Source organism: Impatiens glandulifera, chromosome 3, assembly GCF_907164915.1.
Source record: "Impatiens glandulifera chromosome 3, dImpGla2.1, whole genome shotgun sequence".
NCBI lineage: Eukaryota > Viridiplantae > Streptophyta > Magnoliopsida > Ericales > Balsaminaceae > Impatiens > Impatiens glandulifera.
In genome coordinates, this window is record NC_061864.1 from 54,118,076 (window position 1) to 54,140,260 (window position 22,185).

A 22,185-nucleotide genomic window follows, 5' to 3' on the forward strand; every position below is an offset into this window, starting at 1 on the left:
TTAAAATTAATAGGATGTATTTCAAATTTATTTGTTAATACTTTAAAATCATACACTATATATACTTTAATAAATAATAAAATTTATAAAAAAAAAGTACTAATTATTCTAAAAAAATGATAAAAACTGTAAAAAAAATTTATATAAGAATAAGTAGGAAATAATGTGTAAATTAGATTCAAAATCTGATAATTCTCTTTTGTTCCCTATCCTTACTCAAAAATATTTGAATGAAATTAATTGTCATCCAAACCTAAATTCAAAATTTCCATAATAAGAGTTTTCAAATAAAGTGTATCAATTCACATCAATAGACTCAAATTTAACTTTGCTATTTGAATACATTATTCAACATGTTAGTTAGTTCCTTATCACTTCTTTTTCTTGTTTTGAACTTTTATTAGCTTGAATTAAAAAGTATTATTATTAAAAATAAAATAAAAAGTGGGTTGTATCAATTGCTTTTTATTGCTAAAGAAAATAATCAAACAGTTTCTAAACATATTACTTATATTTCAAGAGATATCCTCAAAGCCAACTTTCACAAATAAAACCTAAATCAAGGAATGAAGATGAGGAAATTATAGTCCCTACATAAATAACAAAAACAAAAACAAATAATGTTTAAAATAAAAGATTACAAGTAAACCCTGTTTTGACATCAACAAACTTTTTTTTAGGATTGTACATAATTTCATTACAATAAACAACAAAAAATAACTATAATTTGTTTGCAATTTTTTTTATTTGCTAAATGTTTGCAATTGTAACTGCGATAAAATATAATTTTAAAGTTCACAGTGCAACAAAAAAGTAAAATTCTTCACTGAAAGAATGCAAATGCACCAAAAATTTTCAAATTCATATACTCGCAACGTAATAAAGGTTCCCGTGTCTTATTGTTTGGAAATCCTTAGCCTTACCTTTAAACAACAAACAACTGAAAGAACACAAAAAAGATGGTTTTGGGTTATCTTCTAACTGCTTAAAATTTGGTTCAAAACTTTAACACTTTTGATAAGCTTTTGCCTGCTTCATCCCCCTTCTCATATATAACCACCTACAGTTAACACAAAACCATATAACCACTTTCCAGAGATATTCAATTGATGGATTTAATGAAAAGGGAAGAAACTGTATACCATATACCTAACTCCTCCAGCTAAAAATGGCCTGCAATAAAAAGGAAGAAAAAAAAAACAATTTTTTATCTGAGAAAAGTAATCAAATCAATCTATCTATCTTTTGTTATGTTCCAGAGCAATATCTCCTATAAATCAACATCCGGATGAGATACTTGAAAAAAAAAATTTGTTGTCTAGTCCAAACCCATAATAGATCCATTTATTCGGACATATTGCTGTTTAAAATAAAGTTTTCTAATTGAATAAATATAGCAAACACAGAAAAATCTTGTTGAACAAAGCAAGCCTAAATTTCCTTTATAAAGGGCATGCTTATTTTCATATATAACAAAAAAAATTAATATTTAACAAGTTAAAGTTTAATGAATTTTAGCTACAAATATAAATGAACAAATGTTGCATACTTCAATAGTTTCGAAATTTGGTTTATATCAGCCAAAATTGATTGTCCATCCCAATATATTAGTATATACTTTATCTCCGAGTTAATCACTTACCGTATAACTGTCATTTGCTCTACTTGAACATCTTTGAGTATGCTTTCATCTGCTGTTCCTTTCTGTTAGTAATCTGTGTCAATTACAACAGTTAGAAGTTGAGAGTTAGTGTTTTCAACAAGAAAGTTTAGAGCTAGAACAATAAAGTTGTACAAACCTTTAGTTTTGCAGATGCAAATTCCTTTCTTATTGCAGCTGAAACACATTTGAGTTTAGATTCAGTGGAAATAACTAAAGAATATCCTTCCAATCCATGAGAAAGATCTCTGAAGGATTACAATTTATGCCTCAATTCGACAAAGTTGAAAGTGATTTTTTTTTCCTTTTCAGAATCATCATCTAAATTAGTGTGAATTTTGTTGCTTCATTTGGAATACAAATTATTTTCTAGATCATGATCCAATTAGAGTTAAATTTTTTTGCTTCAATTGATATAAAGATTTTGTCTTGATCATGGTTATGTGATTTTTCACAAACATAACAAATGTAAATTTTATCATATCATGAAGAAGATGAATATTTTTTTTTATTAATGCTTCAAGAAAACCAATAAAAACAGAGAAAATCTATTCTTGAAACCTCAAAAATGATTCTTTAGATTTTTATGAGCCCATGTATTTTAGAACATACCATCATTTGGCTCCAGGTCCAGAGCCCTTTTGAAAGTTTCAATTGCAGAATCTATATCATTTAGCGCCATGTGTGCCTGATCAATGACAAGCATAACATGATTATTATAGGGAGACCATAATGTAAATCACATTAACTTTTCTCTTTAAATCAGCCAGAAATTTTATGACTTTGACATTATTCCAAATATTAGTTTACATGTTTATCCATTTGTTGGTGTAAACACCTTATCGAGAATCAAATTCATTATCTTCAACCACAATAGAAAGTAAAAAATAAACCATGTTTTTGGAAAAGGATTAAAATATGCCCATGTAATAGCCCTGGAACCACATTTAACTCTTAAATGAGTTTGCATAGCATAAATAAAGATCTAGCTCACAGACGGGTTCGTGAGAATAATGAAGTTAATCTTGAATTCTTGCACAAGTAGTTTCAGATAAAAATTCACACAGTTTTGTCAAACAAGCAAAAAACCTTTAGCTTGAATTGCTCCTTAAGATCACTATTCAACAGAATCTGGAACTAACCTGGCCTCTACGGAACAAAGCCTTCACATTTTTCTCATCATCACGCATAGCGAACTCCGTGTCTAAAAGTGCACCATTCAAATCTCCCAATTTCAATTTACAAGCCTATAGAATATTATATACATGTCTTGTCAATTAATGAATCAATAGGAAAGCCAAGCATATAAATATTAATAATGCAGGTAAAATAAAAGTTGTAAAAGAGAAAAGGGAAGCCATTGGTGAAGAAAGAAACAAAAATGAGTTCTTCTATTGATAAATTGCTCTTATGAAACCAGGTCAGTTTGATGACTACGATGAGATTTTTGTTTACTATCAACACAAAAGGTACTTACAGAACTATTCGTAAATATCTGGGATTTTACTACCCTCAAAGATGAACTCTTGTCTGCAAAAGTAAAAGAAACGGCATACGTAAGAGCCACAATCAGCGATGAATATTAGAACCAATGAGTAATGAGGAAAAGGAGGCTGACCTTCATCAATTTCTCCCTTCTCCCAAGATACATCCAAATAACGTAAAGCCTTTCTATACTTTCGAAGAGCCATCTTATAGTCTTGATTCTGCAATAAAGTAAATGAAAAATCGATGTAAGATAATCATGATCAAGGTTTTGTCCTCTTTATATAAGAGTTGGCATAACAATAAAAGGGAATCTAGCAGTTATCCTACAAACTGCTGGAGTTTGATCCTCTACCCCTAGTCACAAGTCTTCCTGTGTACCTCGTAGTCCGGTTACTCATGACAACATTTTAGAAACACAACTTCTGTCAGATTTTTCATCGCGTTTTCAAATGTGACCTGCACTTCGATGAATACCCGTTTTCAAATGTAAATGAGTATGGCCCAAATTAAAAATTCCATTGACAGTTTCTCTATCTGAATACAGATCTAAACTCAAAAAAAAAAAAAGTGCTTCCAAGTAGGGTTCAACTTGAACTTTGAAAAGTATATTTTTATTAGAAATGCTCATAATGACTATAAAATGAGACTAGATATGAAGAACAACTTAAATACAATTGGTTCACTGACCTTGAAATGTCCATTGCCAAATATCTTTATAGAGTCAACTGCGTTTATCCACCAAGAAAGCTCATCAGAACAATTGTCAATATCAGCAGGCCAATCAGGAAACATATCACCATCATTAAAGAAATTGGCTATTCCATCATCACCCCCCTCAGGGATTTCTCCACATTCAGCAATAATAACATCAACTTCAGGGCAATGATCTTCACCAAGAGGAGCATGCTCAATCGAACGAACTACTCCCATCCCTTTAATAGCTTTCCCAAACACAACATGCTTCCCATCGAGATGTGCAGTACGTGTCGTAGTTATAAAGAACTGAGAACCATTTGTATTAGGGCCAGAATTAGCCATCGATAACATCCCCTTCCTTTCATGTTTCAATTCAAAATTCTCATCTTCAAACTTCAATCCGTATATTGATTCTCCTCCTGTACCATCTCCAGCAGATATATCACCACCTTGTGTCATGAAACTCTTAATAACACGATGAAAACGAACTCCCTGAAATAAAAACCTTTTCTTCATTATCATATATTCTATTAACAGTATCTATATCATATGAAAGCAAGAACATTAAGTAAATGTAATCATGAAATTGATCGGAAAACAGAGATAAGTCAACGGAAAGAACCTTGTAATGAAGTGGGACGCCAGTATTGGGGCCAATACCCTTCTCACCAGTGCAAAGAGCTCGGAAGTTCTCGGCTGTCTTGGGAACGATGTCGTTATACAGCTCCACCACTATCCTCCCTTCCAACTCACCTCCGATGCTAATGTCGAGGAAACACCTCGGCCGCGCCATCTCTCTTCTACAAATTACCTCCGTTCAACTATATCTCTCTCACTCAAAATCTCTGAAACCCTAATTTTGAGTTCAGTCGCAGTCCCGCTTGCTATATATTTTCGAATAAAGCTTTGATCTTTTCTACTCCCTCTGCCTCTTCATTTCAAAGTTCAAACGCCCCCAAATATATTAAAGGCTCGTCCTGTTGCTAATGTGCGCCGTGTGCGCTTTTTACTATCCTGTCCCCTGCCCTTTTCTTTTTTTTGTCTTTTTAACCCCTATCATTTTTTTAATTTAATTTAGTTTGGCTAAACTGTCTTTATTTATTTGGAATGAAAAATTATGAGATATAATAATAGAATGACCAATAACACTCTACAAAGAAAGTGTAGGACTTTAATAATAAATAACATAAATAATTTAGGGGTGGGTTTTAAAATAAGATCTTACTTTGTTTGGTAATATCGCCTTCTATCATCAAGACAAAGATCTAATAATTAATTAGTATTCATTTATTACCTAACTTATAATATATTATAATCATTCATTTGTGATATTTTTGGAATGCACATTTTTATTAATTTGTGTTAATTTTTGTTTGATAAAATAATAAATCTAATCTAATTAATTAGGAATAGGTAATACACGGAAAGTTTTGATATAAAAAAATTCATACATTTATCTTAACTTACTTTCGATATACATTTAATTTTGTATACCTTAATTTCGGTACAGTATCGATTTTATATATTTAATATCTAAAAAATATATTAAATTAAACAAAAATTTTTAAATATGGTTCCTACATGAACGTTATACAAAATTAAAAATTAAAAATATTTATCATAAAATAAAATATTAGTTAATTTAGACTTAGTAATAAATTAAAATTTCTCGCTCTTTTTAATTTGTTCATTTTCATTCAACAATTCAAATTCATCACATGTAAGATCTTTACTTAAGTTGAATTCATCTCTTTTAAGTCAATCATATGTGCACACCAATACATCCACCATTTTAAGACTCAAATTGCCCTTAAAAAGATCAACTATTATTTTACCCAAGTTAAAAACTTACTCTACCAAGGTAGCACAGTGGTAAGAGTTAGCTTAAAAGACCAAAAGGTCACGGGTTCGATTCCATCTAGAGCGATTTGAGTTTAAACAGGGAACCATGGCTGTGGGGTGTCATTTACGTTGATGATGAGATTTTAACATATACTTTTATTTTAAAATATTATATTTTTATATTTAACATAATATTAAATCAATTTATTTCCTTACAAGTATTATATATATATATATATTAATTTATAAATACTATTTCGGTATATCTCGATATACAAAAATTTTGAAAATCTCATATCTTTACTATACAAATAATTTTTGTATTGGTATCATACCTTACATTTTGATATGAAAAATGATAAACTCAACGAAATATTCAATGAAAGTAAGTTCACGAATCAACGTGGCATGACACGTGGGTAGGAGAGAGAAAATTTTAAAATGTCCCAAAACGGTAATTTTAGGTCCCGAAACGGCCATTTCGAGAACAAAAAAAAATTCTTCTCAAAATGAGTGGTTTTAGGACCCGAAACGGCCATTTCGTTTTTTTTTCTTCCTGAAATGGGTGGTTTCTGAACCCGAAATAAGGGCTTTTGGGACGTGGGGACACCTGGCAGGCCACGTCGGATTCGTAGACCTTCTTTCGTTGAGTTTATCAATCCTCATTGGGTATATCTTAAAATTTGTTATTTTTGATATATTGCGGTACAATATTTTCGATATACATATAATATCAGTAATTTTTGTATATCTCGATATACCAAAATTTTGAAAATCTCATATCTTTACTGTACAAATAATTTTTGTATCGGTATCATACCTTACATTTTGGTATTTCTTAAAATTCATTATTTTTGATATATTGCGCTACAATATTTTCGATATACATATAATATCGGTAATTTTTCTACCATAATTAGAAATTAAAAATAGAAAATTAATTAATAAATAAATTTATAAAATTAATAAAAAAATAATTGATGATCTAAATATTAAATTGTATGAACAATTTATAAAATTAAAAATTTTAATTAAAAAGTTACGTGAAAAACAAAATATTAATAATAAATATTAAATTAATAAGCATTAAGGTTTAAAGTTTTTTTTTGGGGGGAACAGCTTAGTGCCATTTCATAAAAAAACGTAAAAGAAGAAAAAAATACAAAAGTTTAAGATCAGATCTAGACAATTTCTAGATTTGACAATGAAACAATAATTGAATTACAGACAATAACAATAATCAATTAACGTCTACAGCGTTTTTACTTTTATTCTACGTGTGACCTTCTCAAACGAAATATCCCATATATGGCAGAGCTTTCTATTCTCTTCATTCCTTTCGATTCCTCTCTAGGATTGAATGAGTGCATTTCCATCTGAAGTTATAACTCCAAATATCTTCAGCGGTTCTACTTCTTCCATTGTGAGTTCTTGAATTTCTTTCTTTCCAGATATTGTAGATTACTACTCCAAAGTAGCATTTCAACATACTTACATAGAAAGATCTTCCTTTTGCTTTATTCTTCATCCACACTTGAATTTCTTCCCATATTCTTGGAAAGTTGATGATGTTCATGTTTGCAGCATACATCCTCCAGATTTGTATTACAAAAGAGCATTCCCCAAATAAATGGTTTATGCTTTCCTCAACTCCCGAACATAGGACACAGTTGATATCAGGAATGTTTATATATTTTCGAATTCTGTCTTTTGTTGTCAACCTTTTCCTGTATACCAGCCAGAGAATAAATTGGTGACGAGGAATAATCTTTGGAGACCATACCACATTATGTCATTCTACCTCCTATCATCTTGTTCTAACCATTTCCCATGTCTTTCCTGTAATAAACTTCTCATTGCTTTCTGTTTTCCAGCTTATTTCATCATTATTTTCATTAAGTTGCTTCTGCCTCATTAGGTTTAGGATTCTATCACCTTCTGGAATATGCCTCAAAAGTGAATCACATTTACCTTCATAGACGTCTCTAAATAAGTACTTGATGTATTCTCTTCTAACTCTGTTTCCTTGCATTTTTTCTTTGAATATAATGAGAATATTATCCAGCCAAGGATCATGCCAGAATAATACCCCTCTTCCATTTCCAATTGTGGTTTTCACCATTTAAAATGCATCTTTTCTTGTTTTTAGGATTTTCTTCAATGACCATGTCATTCTTTCATTGATTCTTAGCGTTCAGATACTCTTCTCTTCTTTCATAAATCTTGTATGCACCCATTTGACCCATAGGGAGTCCGCTTTTTGCTCTAACTCCCATAAGCTCTTGATAGTGAAGGCTTTGTTCCATTCAACACAACTTTTTATTCCTAGTCCTTCTTCTTCTATTGGAGTGCAAACATCCTCCCATTTGACTTTTTTTTCCTTCTCTGCCTTGTGTTCCCCATATGTAGTCTCTTATGATTCTATCGAGTTTAGCCATTACTTTCTTTGGGATGACTATCTATTGTGCCCAGTAGCTAATAATTCCAAAGATGACTCTTTTAACGAGCTCGATTCTACCTGCATAAGACAGTTTTTTCGTAGCCTAACCCAAGACAGAATTTCTAACCTTTTCTACCAGTTGTCTAAAGTGATTGTATCGAAGTTGTTTTGATGACAGGGATACTTCAAGGTATTTCACTAGTAGTTCACCTTCCTTGATTCCCATAATATTGAAAATGTTTTCTTTCATTTCTTCATTAACCCCTCCATAGAAAGTCTGACTTTTGTCCTCATTGATGTATAGACCTGTAATACTCGAAAAAATTGTTAGAGCTTCTTTTATTATACTAACAAATTCAACATCCGCATAAGCCACAAAAAATAGATTATCTGCAAAACATATATGAGTTATTGCTTCTTCTTTGCAGTACAGGTGAAATTTGAAATGATGAATTCTCAGAAGCATTTTTAAAATGCAGTAAAGAATTTCCATTATTAAGACGAATAGGTAAGGAGATATAGGGTCTCCTTGCCTTACTCCCCTTTCACCCTTGAAAAAGCCTCCATGAATACCATTCACGCTCATAACAAAGTGAGGAGTGGAAACACATTGCATAATTCAATCAATAAAAATAATTGGAAAACCTGCAGCAAGGAGGAATTCGTGGATTGATCCCCATCTGATCGAGTCAAAAGCTTTTTTAATGTCAATTTTGAAAGCCACACGTGGCGATATGTTTTTCTTGCCATATCCATTCAATAAGCTCTGCATGAGTATGATGTTATGGGAAATAGAGCGTTTAGGAATAAATGTTGATTTCCCTAATCCTACAAGTTTATCAATAACTGTTTTCAAACGTTGCAAAATAGTTTTTGAAATAAGTTCATTGAAAACACAACTTTTCTGACTTCTTCCATACTCACTCTTGTAATCAATTGGTTACCACTTTCTTCACTGATTTTCCTTTGCACAATCTGTTGAAGTAATCTTCGGCTGTCCTCTATTATTGTGCTCGTTTCTGTTCCAATCAGCTCTTTGTAGAAACTTATTGCTTCCTCATGAACTGCCTTTTGTTCCTGTAAAACATCTCCATTTGAGTTTGTGAGCCTTAGGACCTGATTTCTGAAATTCCTTGATGAACATTTTTTATAGAAGAAAGAAGTATTCTTGTCTCCTAATGAAAGCCAATTTTCTCTAGATTTTTGTTTAGCAAAACTTTCCTCTTTAGAACAGAGGTCTCTGAATCGCGTAAGAGCCTCTTTTTCCTCTTCCCTGTTATAAGGTAGATTTGGGGCTCGTAGTGCCTTGCTTTGTATTTCCTCCAGTTTCGTTCTGGCTTCCTCTACTCTTTTAGAAATCCCACTATATTTTTTCCGGTCTAGCTTATTCAGCTTCCCTTTCAGTAATCTTAGTTTCTCACAAACTCTGAACATCTTTGTTCCATTAATTCTGATGTTCCAAGTTTCATTAAGGATTTTATTAAATTCTTCATCTTTCATCCAGAAGTTGAGATATTGATATAAAGATATTGTTTTTCCTACAATATAAGGTGTTGCACTAAATCGTAATTTATAAGGGAGTGAGAAATATATGATGACGATGAAGTAATTTTTGCAATGAACTCTTTCGATTTACATCCGTAAATCTTGACTACATTACTAAAATGGTAAAATTTAAGATCATTCATTTTTTTCTATTGATTTATCATTATTATCAGGTATGATTGTATGAAGATTACAAAACATTAAAAGATTGTCAGTTTCATATGTTTGATTACATTTTAATATGTCACTTGATTTAACATATTTAATGAGATTACAATTACTTTTTTCTTCTATAATATAGGTCCACGTTTTCAATCTTCGTTACCTTAGTTAGTGAAGAATCGTGCAAATATTTACACCTTATATATTGCTCTAATACGACTCAAGGTTCTCATATTTTTTTAGTCTTTTGATTTTAAAATTTCTATAAAGACTTTTTTAGAGGAGCTGAGTAAATTTGGCGATATTGAAAAACTTAAATATTTGTGACAATTTTGCAGATCAAATGGTAAAAGAGTTTTACGTCAATAAATTTTCTTAATTACAGTTTTTTTAGATATCATTATATAAAAAAACAGCATAATGCAAGTTTGCAACATCTATGTCCAAGCGAGGAAGAACATACAACAAATTTACTAAACAATTTGAGTGAGTGCTTGATAATTTTCATTGACTTTATAGAAATAATATTAATATTTTTTTATTAATATAATATTGCTTTTTATAATGATTTGTGACGATACACAACTTCTCATAAATGATAGACTTTCGTGAAGACATATGTTGTCAATGCGAGAAAATATATACAACCGTTGTGCCTATTATAAAATTATGCATTCTCAAAAATGTTGATAGTAAATAAATTTATATTATTTTTTATTCTTAATAATCAAATCTTTTCATTACTATTATCACAAAAGTTAACACAAAAGTCTAACTATTTTTATGTCGAAACTCCTAAAATAGAATTAAGGATAACAAAATACACTTTTTTCCATTATTATTTTTTAAATAAATTTTCTTAATTACAGTTTTTTTAGATATCATTATATAAAAAAAACAGCATAATGCAAGTTTGCAACATCTATGTCCAAGCGAGGAAGAACATACAATAAATTTACTAAAGAATTTGAGTGGGTGCTTGATAACTTTCATTGACTTTATAGAAATAATATTAACATTTTTTTATTAATATAATAATTATTTTTATAATGATTTATGACGATAACCAACTTCTCATAAATGATAGACTTTCGTGAAGACATATGTAGTCAATGCGAGAAAATATATACAACCGTTGTGCCTATTATAACATTATGCATTCTCACAAATGTTGATAGTAAATAAATTTATATTATTATTTATTCTTAATAATCAAATCTTTTCCTTACTATTATCACAAAAGTTAACACAAAAGTGTCGAAACTCCTAAAATAGAATTAAGGATAACAAAATACACTTTTTTCCATTATTATTTTTTAAATAATTTTTCTTAATTACAATTTTTTTAGATATCATTATATAAAAAAACAGCATAATGCAAGTTTGCAACATCTATGTCCAAGCGAGGAATAACATAAAACAAATTTACTAAAAAATTTGAGTGGGTGCTTGATAATTTTTATTGACTTTATAGAAATAATATTAACATTTTTTATTTATATAGTAATTATTTTTATAATGATTTATGACAATAACCAATTTCTCATAAATGATAGACTTTCGTGAAGACATATGTAGTCAATGCGAAAAAATATATACAACCGTTGTGCCTATTATAACATTATGCATTCTCAAAAATGTTGATAGTAAATAAACTTATATTATTTGTTATTCTTAATAATCAAATATTTTCATTACTATTATCACAAAAGTTAACACAAAAGTCTAACTATTTTTATGTCGAAACTCCTAAAATAGAATTAAGGATAATAAAATACACTTTTTTTCATTATTATTTTTTAAATAAATTTTCTTAATTACAGTTTTTTTAGATATCATTATATAAAAAAACAGCATATTGCAAGTTTGCAACATCTATTTCCAAGCGAAGAAGAACATACAACAAATTTACTAAACAATTTGAGTGGGTGCTTGATAATTTTTATTGACTTTATAGAAATAATATTTACATTTTTTTATTAATATAATAATAAAAAAAATTATAATAATTTATAAGGATGACCAACTTCTCATAAATGATAGACTTTCGTGAAGACATATGTAGTCAATGCGTGAAAATATATACAACCGTTGTGCCTATTATAACATTATGCATCTCAAAAATGTTGATAGTTAATAAATTTATATTATTTTTTATTCTTAATAATCAAATCTTTTCATTACTATTATCACAAAAGTCTAACTACTTTCATATCGAAACTCCTAAAATAGAATTAAGAATAACAAAATACACTTTTTTCATTATTATTTTTTAAATAATTTATACTCATTTTATGGTTTCACGACGAATTATCCTAAGAAGTAATTGTGAAGATGATTTATCCAAACTAAAAGTTAATTCATCTAATAAAATTTTGTCATTTTAACTTATATATAAATTATTCTTTATTCGTTTTAAAATTTGTTTAACATTATGCACATATTTATTTTTAATATGCTAAATTATAATATCTTTTGGTCAACAAATAATGTTTTTGACATTTTGTATCTAAAATTGATTATAATACTCATTATCTCCTAATAATGATCATATTATTTTTTAAATCTTCATACACCTGAAGAATTTATGTAAATATTTACACATTTTACGATTTTTAAACGAATTACCCTAAAGTGTAATTGTGAAGATGAATTATCCAAACTAAACCTTGAGTCATCTAATAAAATATTGTCATTTTAACTTATGTATTAAATTTTTTTTTTATTTTTTTTGACATTATGCACTTATTTGTTTTTAATATGCTAAATTATAATATCTTTGAGGTCAACAAATAACTGTTTAAACATTTTGTATCTAAAATTGATCATAATACTCATTATTGCTAAAATATTATTTTTACCTATTTAAGATAAAGTGATAATTTACGTTAAAAAAAATTTGAAAATTAAATTGAATTAATAGAAAAAAAACTAAAATTTTGAATAAAATGACCATATTTGTAATAATTTATTTCATTTTTATATAAAAAAAATTATAAAAAAAATTATAATAAATATGAAATTAAATGACTCCACACAATATTAAAAAAAATGGAATAAATGAAAGAACAATATTAAAAAAATTTCAAACTTATATATTTAATATATATAGTGTATCTAATAATTATGATCCTATAAAATTGATGTCAAACACTATTATGGTAAAATTTAAATAAAAAAAATAGAACTTAAATGTATTAATTTTTTATATAACCAAATTTAATTAAGATAAATTTATATTTATTGTATTTGATAAAATATTTTTAAACTATTAAATATAGCAATCATTAATATATTACAAAGTGTGATTCATTTTGTTTTTTTATAATTTTTTTTTTCATTTTATGTCTTAATTATTTCGTTTATATATTTATCCGTTTGCGTCGTACAGAAATCAGGCTAGTTAACAATCAAAAGACAAACCATCAAAGTTTATTGGGATTTCTAACATTATTATCATACTTTACAAGGAGAAAGAGAGAAAATCACTATCACAATTACATATTCTAAGTAGATCATCTTTCTCATTCATTCATAATCTTATCAGTGTTTGTCTTTTCATAATTCTTACTAGTTAATTAACAGCTCCACACTTCTTCCTAACTTGACCAGCATTACCTATAAGTACACCAATGTTACCCAATTTCACCATTGACGCTGCGAATTCCTTGTTAAAAACATTCGAGTCGGAACTGAAAGAATTCACAAGTTTAGAAGTTCTCGAATCCAACATCAATGCCTGATCCGAATCCAGCAAGCCCGAATTCCCTACCAAGTTCTTGTAGTAAGAGTTATCAAACTTGTCGGTTGACGAGGCGTCCAAAGTGATGAGCTGACTGTTCGACTTTTCATCGTTCGTGCACGAGCCTTGTAGAGTTGACATCATGGTCGCGTCCATGTTCGGATCTGGTTTACCCGTTCCCTTGAAATTGTATAGTCTTTTCTTGAACGTGAAACATTGAGCAAAACCAATGGTGTGTGCGCCTATTATAAATGAATGGTTCATATTTAAATAAATATGAACAATTGCTTAAAAATAATTCAATGTTATCGTTAGAAATTACCGGAGAGGACAACAACATCCTTCATGTCGAGACCATTAGCAACAAACTTGGCAGTGATGTTATCGACAGGCTCAAATGGAGACGGCAACATGGTATTTGCTGCTTTCTCGCTAGCCGTTAACCCATCTCGCCGCCCTAACACCACCGACCAATATGGTCCACCCACCTGTCAATCCGAATATAATCATTCTATAACATCAATTATCGCAAATTTTTTGGATTTGGGTCGGGTAAAAACAGTCACTTTTTTCTTGTTCAAATTCGGATTCATTTCCAAAAAAATGTTTCCAAATGTGTATCTTTAAAATATTTGGTAAACCAGCTTTGCAAAATCTATTAGTTATAGTAAAATCAAATGTTACCATTATCAACTGTAATATTAATCATATTGAAGATTGTTTTGAGATTTTGAAATATTCAATAATAATATTTAGTGTTCATAAGTGAAATATATAGATTATTACTACTTGTAAAAATAGTAAAGCAATTGTTGACATTTACCGCATAGACGGCTTCTCTTGCGGCTAGAGCAAGAATATCTACGCAAGACACTGTTGAAGGGCAAGTTTTTTCTATATCGGCCTTTATGTTCTCGATCAATTCGAACCCTCGAACTGAATTTTTGTTAGGAAGTGCATTCTTTTCTCCCTTGAAACTTTTAGTGTCGTCTAATAGAATAGAAGCGTCGCAGCCCTATTTGTGAATTAATCAAAGAATGGAAATTCATATCAATAAGAAGCTAGATCATAACAAATAATTTAGTCACGGCACATCTACTCTTATTGCTATTGTAACACAATAATATGATATTAATGTAAGATAGAGAAAACTTACATTAACAAAGCAATCATGAAAGTGTAATCTAAGAAGAGAAGCAGCTATCCTTGTTTCATTCTTTAAAGCTGCCATTACCCAATATCTAACAATTTGGATCAATTTTGGACATGTATTATCATAGAAATAATAACCCACTTGCCCTTTACCCGACCCATAATCATTTCCATTCCCTTGGTTACCCGATCCATAATCATTTCCATTACCCTGGTTACCCGACCCATACCCATTTCCATTACCCTGGTTACCGGATCCATATCCATTTCCATCCCCCTGGTTACCCGACCCATACCCATTTCCATTCCCTTGGTTACCGGATCCATATCCATTTCCATTACCCTGGTTACCCGAACCATACCCATTTCCATTTCCCTGGTTACCCGAACCATACCCATTTCCATTACCTTGGTTACCGGATCCATACCCATTTCCACTCCCCTGGTTACCCGACCCATACCCATTACCACTCCCTTGGTTACCCGACCCATACCCATCTCTATTCCCCTGGTTACCCGACCCATACTCATTTCCATTCCCCTGTCCATACCCATTTCCATTCCCTTGGTTACCCTGCCCATATCCATAGCCTTGTCCCTGACCCGACTCAGATCCATAACCCTGGTTTCCCTGCCCATATCCATTGCCTGGGTTGCTCCGATCATTTCCATTTACTTTGTTTCCCATCCCATACCCATTTCCTTGGTTCCTCTGTTGCCCGTACCCATTCCCTTGATTTCCCTTTACATCTCCATAACCTTGTTCTTGACTCGATCCAGATCCAAAGCCTCTATAACTGGATGAAGAGACAAAGATCATGAGAGATATGAGAGAAAGGATGAGAATGAGCAAGTGTTTAAGATCCATTGAAACTGAATTCTAGTTCTAACACTGAGTTTGAGATATCATGGACCTTATATGCCTATTTATAAGCAAAGAACAAAGTTTTAATGAGGGATCTTGATTGGATGATCATAATTTGATGAAATGGGTGAGTAAGTGTGCCACTATTGTTGATCATGAAATAATCCTAATGGCCATGTCTTTATCTTACTGTCACTTTAAATATATAATTGATATACTGTCCTCCATCTATTTTTTCGATTTAAATTCAATCTTTCAAATCAAATTTGTTAGATTTTTGCTCGACGATCACTTGAAATACTTTGATTCTATCCGTTAACTAATAAAAACAAGTAGTAGCATTGTACTACTAATTCTTTTACCTTCATTTTTTTAAACTTGATTGTTTCATTTGATCTAATAGGGATGATTAAAATAAAAGTTTAAGTTTAAAGAATAAATTGAAAACTACAAGAAAGTTTAGGTTCGTCCTTGAACTGTTAATTAAGTTGTGGTTCAAGAGGAGATGAGTAGTATTGCATTATGACATTACCATTTTTGTCTTTTTGGTGTTTGTAATTTAATATATTTATCATTTAAATACTCCTTTAACCTAAATTGTAGACAAATTAAGCCGCCAAATTAGTGAATGTCCTAATAAAGATTATGATTTACCATTTGATTAAACATATATGATAAGTGACAGATCTTCCACTTGTTAGAAAAAAGATAATGAACACCAATGTGAGATACTATATTACCATTATTAAATAATAATAGGTATATAATATATCTATGATTTGAGTAGGTATCGTCGGCTTATAATTATGTTCGGTATGGATGATTATTCTAACTTTATTAAATTAGAACGTTTTTAAGTGAGAATTGAATATAAAATTAGCTAGTTTCGATCTTAACATCAACTTTCAAAACCAATCTTGTCGGGTTAGCTTATCATCAAAACATCTTAGGTTCCCCTCAATCTAATTTGGTAACGAACCATTTTTTTTTATTTACCAATTAAAAATAATTTATAAGGTTTGAAGTTAAAGATAAACAAGAAAACGTTAAATAGTATTGAATGTGTTTATTTAGTTATATTTATAACATTATCTAATCTAAATCATCGTACAATTCAGATAATTAGAAAAATATTTTCAAAATATTTGTATGTATGTTTTCACTTCCAAACTCATCTTATTGAGATATGGACCAAATTTTGTGTATATAGAGATCTTTAACAATTAAAGCAACTTTCTTAAGGAATAGTTTTGGGTGGGAAATAATAATAATAATAATAATAATAAAATAAAGAGATAAAGAGTAGAATTTGAAAACTAAAGATTTAAACAAGCACGTGGAGAAAAAAAAGTAAAGAAAAGAAAACCATTGTTGTTAGCAAGTGGAAATACGGGTGTCTTCTTCATTTTGAAAGAAGCCATGAAAATATGATAATAATGTTTAGCAAGCATGATCGATATAATGTTGATGACGATGACAATGAAAATGTCACCATTTATAGAAATCTAGCTAGTCTTTATCATAAATAGTAGATTAAGTGGAGACCCCGATTTACGGGTTCTTATATATATATATATATATATATATATATATATATATATATAAATTTAGAAATGTTTTTTTATATTTTTATTGTATTAGAATTTTAATTTATTCAACCTGCTCTCAAAAGTATTTTCAATTTTAGGTCTCTTAAGTCTTAAGCAAGAATGTATGGTAGGATATAAACTTCCTTTGGAATTTATTGTGCATGTGTTTCATTTTTCAATCAAGCAAGATCGATATTCAAATTCAAGACTTACTTTTCTAGAACACAGTTTCTTTTAATAGTAGTCATTTAAGCCAAAACAACATCGAGATAAAAACATGATAATTAAGCAATATTGAGCAATTAGATCCTTATAGTCAAAACCCAAATCAACACGAAATCAAAGTATATCTTAGACATGATTATCTTTTATAAGTTATCTTGATAAAAAAATTCTAAAGGTTCATCTGACCTTTGGTCAACAGGAGTATTTTTCAAATAAAAAATAATATATTTATAAATATTATCACAATATTATCATTATTATAAAATTATATTATATTAGTTTCCATATAAGTTGATTATAATGTCTATATAATTATAAACATACCATATGTATCTCAATAGAAAAATTTAACGAAATAATATCAATAAGAGGTGAAATTTGAAAAATAATTCAAGCTTAATAATGTTTGCAAAAATGATATTTTGAGCATGTGAAATGTCCATATTGTCCTGTGCATGACGCGAATTGTATAGTGCGTCACGCGAAGAGGTAGGGTGCTAGACAGCGCACAACGCGTGTCTGCACACCAAACTCTATTTAAAATTTATAAGTGCGTGACGATTTCTCTCCCTACCCACACTTTGAAGATTTCATCTCTCGATGTCTCCGTCTTTAGTTGCTCATCATCACTGCTTCCTCGACTCATCCATCAAATCTCGTCTCGTCGTTCATTCAAACCTCGTCTTGATTATTCAAGTGAGTATGAGTTTTTTTTGTCAAACCTTGTTACTGTCATGTTCGTCAAACCTTGTAACTGTCACGTTCATCACAATCGTATATAATCTCGTCACGATTTTTTTATTTCTTCACGACTTATTCTAACATATTGTTGTTCCTTTTTGAAGTTGGCGTCAGCCAAAACTAATATTCCCATGGCTGAGTAGTTTATTAGTAGGGTTTCATGGAAAACCAGTATTACAAAAAATGCCCAAAAATTGTTGCAATGGATCTTATGGACAGGGCTCTGGAAACCCAATTCCAATATTTATTCAGAGCCTCGGACGTGTTGTTCTCAAGAACAATAGTCCATCAAATGCTGCTCAAGAAAAGCAGCTCAAACTCGAAGGAGATGAAGTTCCTAGTGAACGGAGAGCAGGTGTGCTTTGGCATGAAGGAGTATGCCATGGTGACAGACCTCAACTGTTAGAATCGCACAACTTGAGTCAAGTTTTCTTTCATGCTCCAATAAGAAAGATGCATGGAAAATAGGACTGGTATGTCTGGTTTGCCAATATCTCTTTAGCCTTAATCCAAGGAGGACTGTAAATATCCAAATCCTCCGCATGGTGGAGGACATTAACACTTTCTTCTAATTTCTATGGGGAAAGGTATCCTTTAGAGCAACGTTGAAGAGTGTTATCAAGGACATTAAACACCACCAATCTGTATATCTAGCCAAGAAGCAAACCTTGGAGGGGAAGAAGGAGACAATGGAGATTTTGGATGATGTTTATAACATATATGAGTTCGCACTAGCCTTCTAAGTGTGGATCTATGAGGTTATCAAAACATTTGTCCATATATTTGCCAATAGGACGGAGTTGCATGAGCCTTTATACCACAATGATATTATCTATAAATCCAATAAGAAGAACTCCATCCAGGATCTAATCACTGCCCTAAAGGTCAAGGTTGTCACTAAGATGAAAGAGTCTAAAGATGAGAAGATCTTGTGCGGTGTGGTGGACTTTGAAGAAATGAGAGACAATATTTTTTATGAATACTTTGAAATAGATGGGAGGAAGATAAAGCATGAAGATGTAGTTCCTTCCAAACTTGCCAAGAGGAAACTACTTACTCCCCTAGCCCTAACACCACTCATTCTCTCCCACCGTGACTCCATTAAATGATTCATCAACAACACCTTTTCTATCATCTAGTGATTCCAACATTGGATGAGCTGATGGAGGATGTAAAAAAAATAAAAACTTATGTAAAGAAAATAAAAAGTGAAATAAATATCATAAAAGAGAATCAACTTCTTTTGTACAACCAAATGGCCATATTATTAGACAAATTACAGGAAAGGAAATGAAAGGAAAGGAAAGGAAAGGAAAGGAGGAGGAGGAGGATAAGGATAAGGATAAGGAGAAGGAGAAGGAGAAGGAGAAGGAGAAGGAGAAGGAGAAGGAGAAGGAGAAGGAGAAGGAGAAGGAGAAAGAGAAAGAGAAGAAGAGCATGAGAAAGAGGAGGAGGAAGAGAATAAGGAGAAAAAAAGATCGATGAATTGCAACATAAGAAGGAGAAGGATCAGGTAAAAATTGAAGAAGAAGGAGGAGGAGGAGGAGGAGGAGGAGGAGGAGGAGGAGGAGGAGGAGGAAGTGGAAGAAGTGAAGGGAAGTTCAACTAGATATCGACGAAGGAGGTTGACCAAGAAGCCAAAGAGGTTTAAGAGTTTCACCAACCCTTTGGAAAAATAGATTAAGACCAATGATTCAGTAAAGGTCGATCCTCTTGTTAATTATGAAGTTGAACAGCTGAATCATTTGCTGAAATGGTTGAAAAAAACTTCTTCGAAAGAAGAAAAATTGTTGGACGTGAATACTGGCAAGGCTAACTCTTTATTCTTCAATAGATTGATGCAAAGAACTTGCTAGATCAATTATTAGGTATATATACATTTGAATTGTCTCATTAATTATATTGTGCGTGACGCGTATTGTATTATGTGTGTTGCGTATTGTATAGTGCTTGACGCGCATTATATAGTGCGTCGCGCGAATTTTATTCTCACATGATTTTTTCCATTGTGTAAGAGACAGATGCCAGTTGTTTCTTGCTCAGAAGAAGAGTTTCCCAATTTCCAAAGACATGTGGGAAGCATTTCACAACTGCGGATTGTTAGATTAGTATCTAGTATTTTCTAAAGATCTTAAGGCTATGATTTTGATGAAATCTTTCTAGAGTATTACTCGGGTTCGAAGGAGAGACATATGCTCTCATGGAATACAGTTGATGATATTTATGTCCCCTTAAACCTTGATAATACTCACTAGGTACTATGTGTCTTGCATCTACAAAAATGATGTATCACGTCTACAACTACGAATAAATAATTTTCACGAGGGGAAATTTTGACAAGTCAATAAAACCCTCTGTGAAATGCTTCCCTATCTACTTGACAAGTCAATGTCTTATGTCGAAAAATCCATGTATCCTAAGTTGAGCTTGAAGAATTTGACATATAATAGACTCCCACACCTAAAAGTCCCAAAAACAAAGAATAATGGGAACTATGGTGTTTTTTACTTATGTATCTAGAGTACTTGATTGCTTCCCTTGATGTATCACATGTGACCTCAAATCACATGCCTTTTTAGAGAAAGAAGTGAACAGTCAGGTTATTCCAACAAATAATAGAACCATATGTGAATTATATAGTGCATGACACGAATTGTATAGTGTATCATATGTACTGTATAGTGCGTCACGCGTATTGCAGGGCCTGACCTATTTGGTGACGAGAGAGGTCATTGCCTCAAAATTTTTAATATTAATATGTATATATATATATATTATTTAATATGATGCAAAAGGCTCGCCACGATTTCTACATGCGTAGCCTGTCGGCTGCCTCCCCCAATCCCCATCTGGCCATCTAGCCCATCTCATGGCCCCATAGGTATCAAACAATTCCAATTCTTCTCAATCTGATGATATGCTTCAAATCTTGTTTGATTCTTCAATTTGTTGATCTTACAGGCTGAATAAAAAAATATTTTCTCTTATAGACTTATGTGATTTTGATGAAATGTCTAAAATAAGTGGAGCTTTAGTGCTTTACTTGCATTAATTGATTTTTTCTTTGTTATATTATTAATGAATTGTTGGAATTTGTAGGCAAGACTTAAAAAATCAAAATCATAGAAATTAATTATAACACATGTTCTAATATATTGAAACGATGAAATCATAGTTCTATACTTCTATAGTTATATTGCTCCATGGTATGAAGGAATGCGTTGTTGAGTTAGGTTATGTTGATTAAATTAATTTTGTTTGAATATAGCTAAATGAATTCAATATTTATTTGATGAAATTGTAATTGCGACAATTTCAGAATCTGTCAACTACAAGAAATTGGTTATAGCTACTGGAATTGATCTCGTGTAAAATGCCTCCTAAACATTTGTTTATAGCTGAAAAGAGAAAATTGAAACAAATGGAGGGGGCAATAATTTAAAGTCAAGCCGGTGATATTAACAAATATTTTAGTATAAATAATATAACAGAAAGAGAGGAAAAGATAGTTTGATGATTAAAAAATAAAGTCACTATAAAAATGAATAATTGGTTGAGGCTGTCAATTTGGGTGAATCGAATGAGAACTTGGAGAATGACTCTCAACATGAAAAATTAAATTCCACTAAGAATTTGGAGGATCCTAACATTGGAATAACATTAGTCAAAAACTAAGAATTTACTTGGTACATATAGGTCCAAAAAGAGTGGATGAGTTTTTGTTTCCTAAGGATAGTAACAATAGGCATTTTGATTCATCGCATTATACACGGATAATAGTAAATGGACAAACATTTGATAGACTATGGCTTGTATATTCTATTTCATTAGATAGAATATTTTGCTTCTGGTGCAAGTTGTTCAAAACTAAACAAATGATGAGTAGAATGTGAAATTTGGGTAATGACGGATACAAGGACTGACCTAATACACATAGAAGTTTTAAACATCATGAAGTTAGTAGGGATCATATGGATTGCATGTTTTCTTGGTTTAATTAGAAAAGAGACTAAAAATAATCAAATAATTTTATTGGTC

General features: G+C 30.8%; 2 protein-coding genes across 3 annotated transcripts; both read right to left on the reverse strand.

The window, feature by feature from the left end:
- Positions 1-841: 841 nt before the first annotated feature.
- LOC124930857 (peptidyl-prolyl cis-trans isomerase CYP40-like) lies at positions 842-4,756 on the reverse strand. 2 transcript variants are annotated; one of them, XR_007098682.1, is made up of 10 exons: positions 4,467-4,756; positions 3,836-4,336; positions 3,279-3,366; positions 3,138-3,190; positions 2,803-2,907; positions 2,273-2,348; positions 1,800-1,837; positions 1,643-1,715; positions 1,143-1,173; positions 842-1,060 (listed from the first exon to the last, which is right to left on the reverse strand). XR_007098682.1 is itself a non-coding variant. In XM_047471224.1 (10 exons), exons 1-8 carry the CDS (start codon positions 4,635-4,637, stop codon positions 1,662-1,664), a joined length of 1,086 nt encoding a protein of 361 aa, XP_047327180.1. In that variant the 5' UTR covers positions 4,638-4,756; the 3' UTR covers positions 842-1,060; positions 1,150-1,173; positions 1,643-1,661. The 2 variants fall into 2 exon arrangements, 1 of the variants encoding a protein (XP_047327180.1); XM_047471224.1 differs by having other exon boundaries at positions 1,150-1,173.
- An 8,636-nt stretch (positions 4,757-13,392) lies between these two features.
- Positions 13,393-15,643, reverse strand: LOC124932093 (peroxidase 10-like). The gene is made up of 4 exons (XM_047472699.1): positions 14,732-15,643; positions 14,399-14,590; positions 13,898-14,063; positions 13,393-13,817 (listed from the first exon to the last, which is right to left on the reverse strand). Exons 1-4 carry the CDS (start codon positions 15,593-15,595, stop codon positions 13,408-13,410), a joined length of 1,632 nt encoding a protein of 543 aa, XP_047328655.1. The 5' UTR covers positions 15,596-15,643; the 3' UTR covers positions 13,393-13,407.
- Between the last annotated feature and the right edge of the window lie 6,542 nt (positions 15,644-22,185).

Coding starts and splice junctions, on each gene's coding strand:
- LOC124930857 (XM_047471224.1), bottom strand. CDS start 4,637: ATGGCGCGGCCGAGGTGTTTCCTCGACATTAGCATCGGAGGTGAGTTG. Junction 2,908..3,137: donor AGATATTTACGAATAGTTCT/GTAAGTACCTTT, acceptor AATATTCTATAG/GCTTGTAAATTGAAATTGGG. Junction 1,716..1,799: donor TTGCATCTGCAAAACTAAAG/GTTTGTACAACT, acceptor TAATTGACACAG/ATTACTAACAGAAAGGAACA.
- LOC124932093 (XM_047472699.1), bottom strand. CDS start 15,595: ATGGATCTTAAACACTTGCTCATTCTCATCCTTTCTCTCATATCTCTC. Junction 14,064..14,398: donor CAAGAGAAGCCGTCTATGCG/GTAAATGTCAAC, acceptor TCGGATTGACAG/GTGGGTGGACCATATTGGTC. Junction 13,818..13,897: donor GGATGTTGTTGTCCTCTCCG/GTAATTTCTAAC, acceptor CATTTATAATAG/GCGCACACACCATTGGTTTT.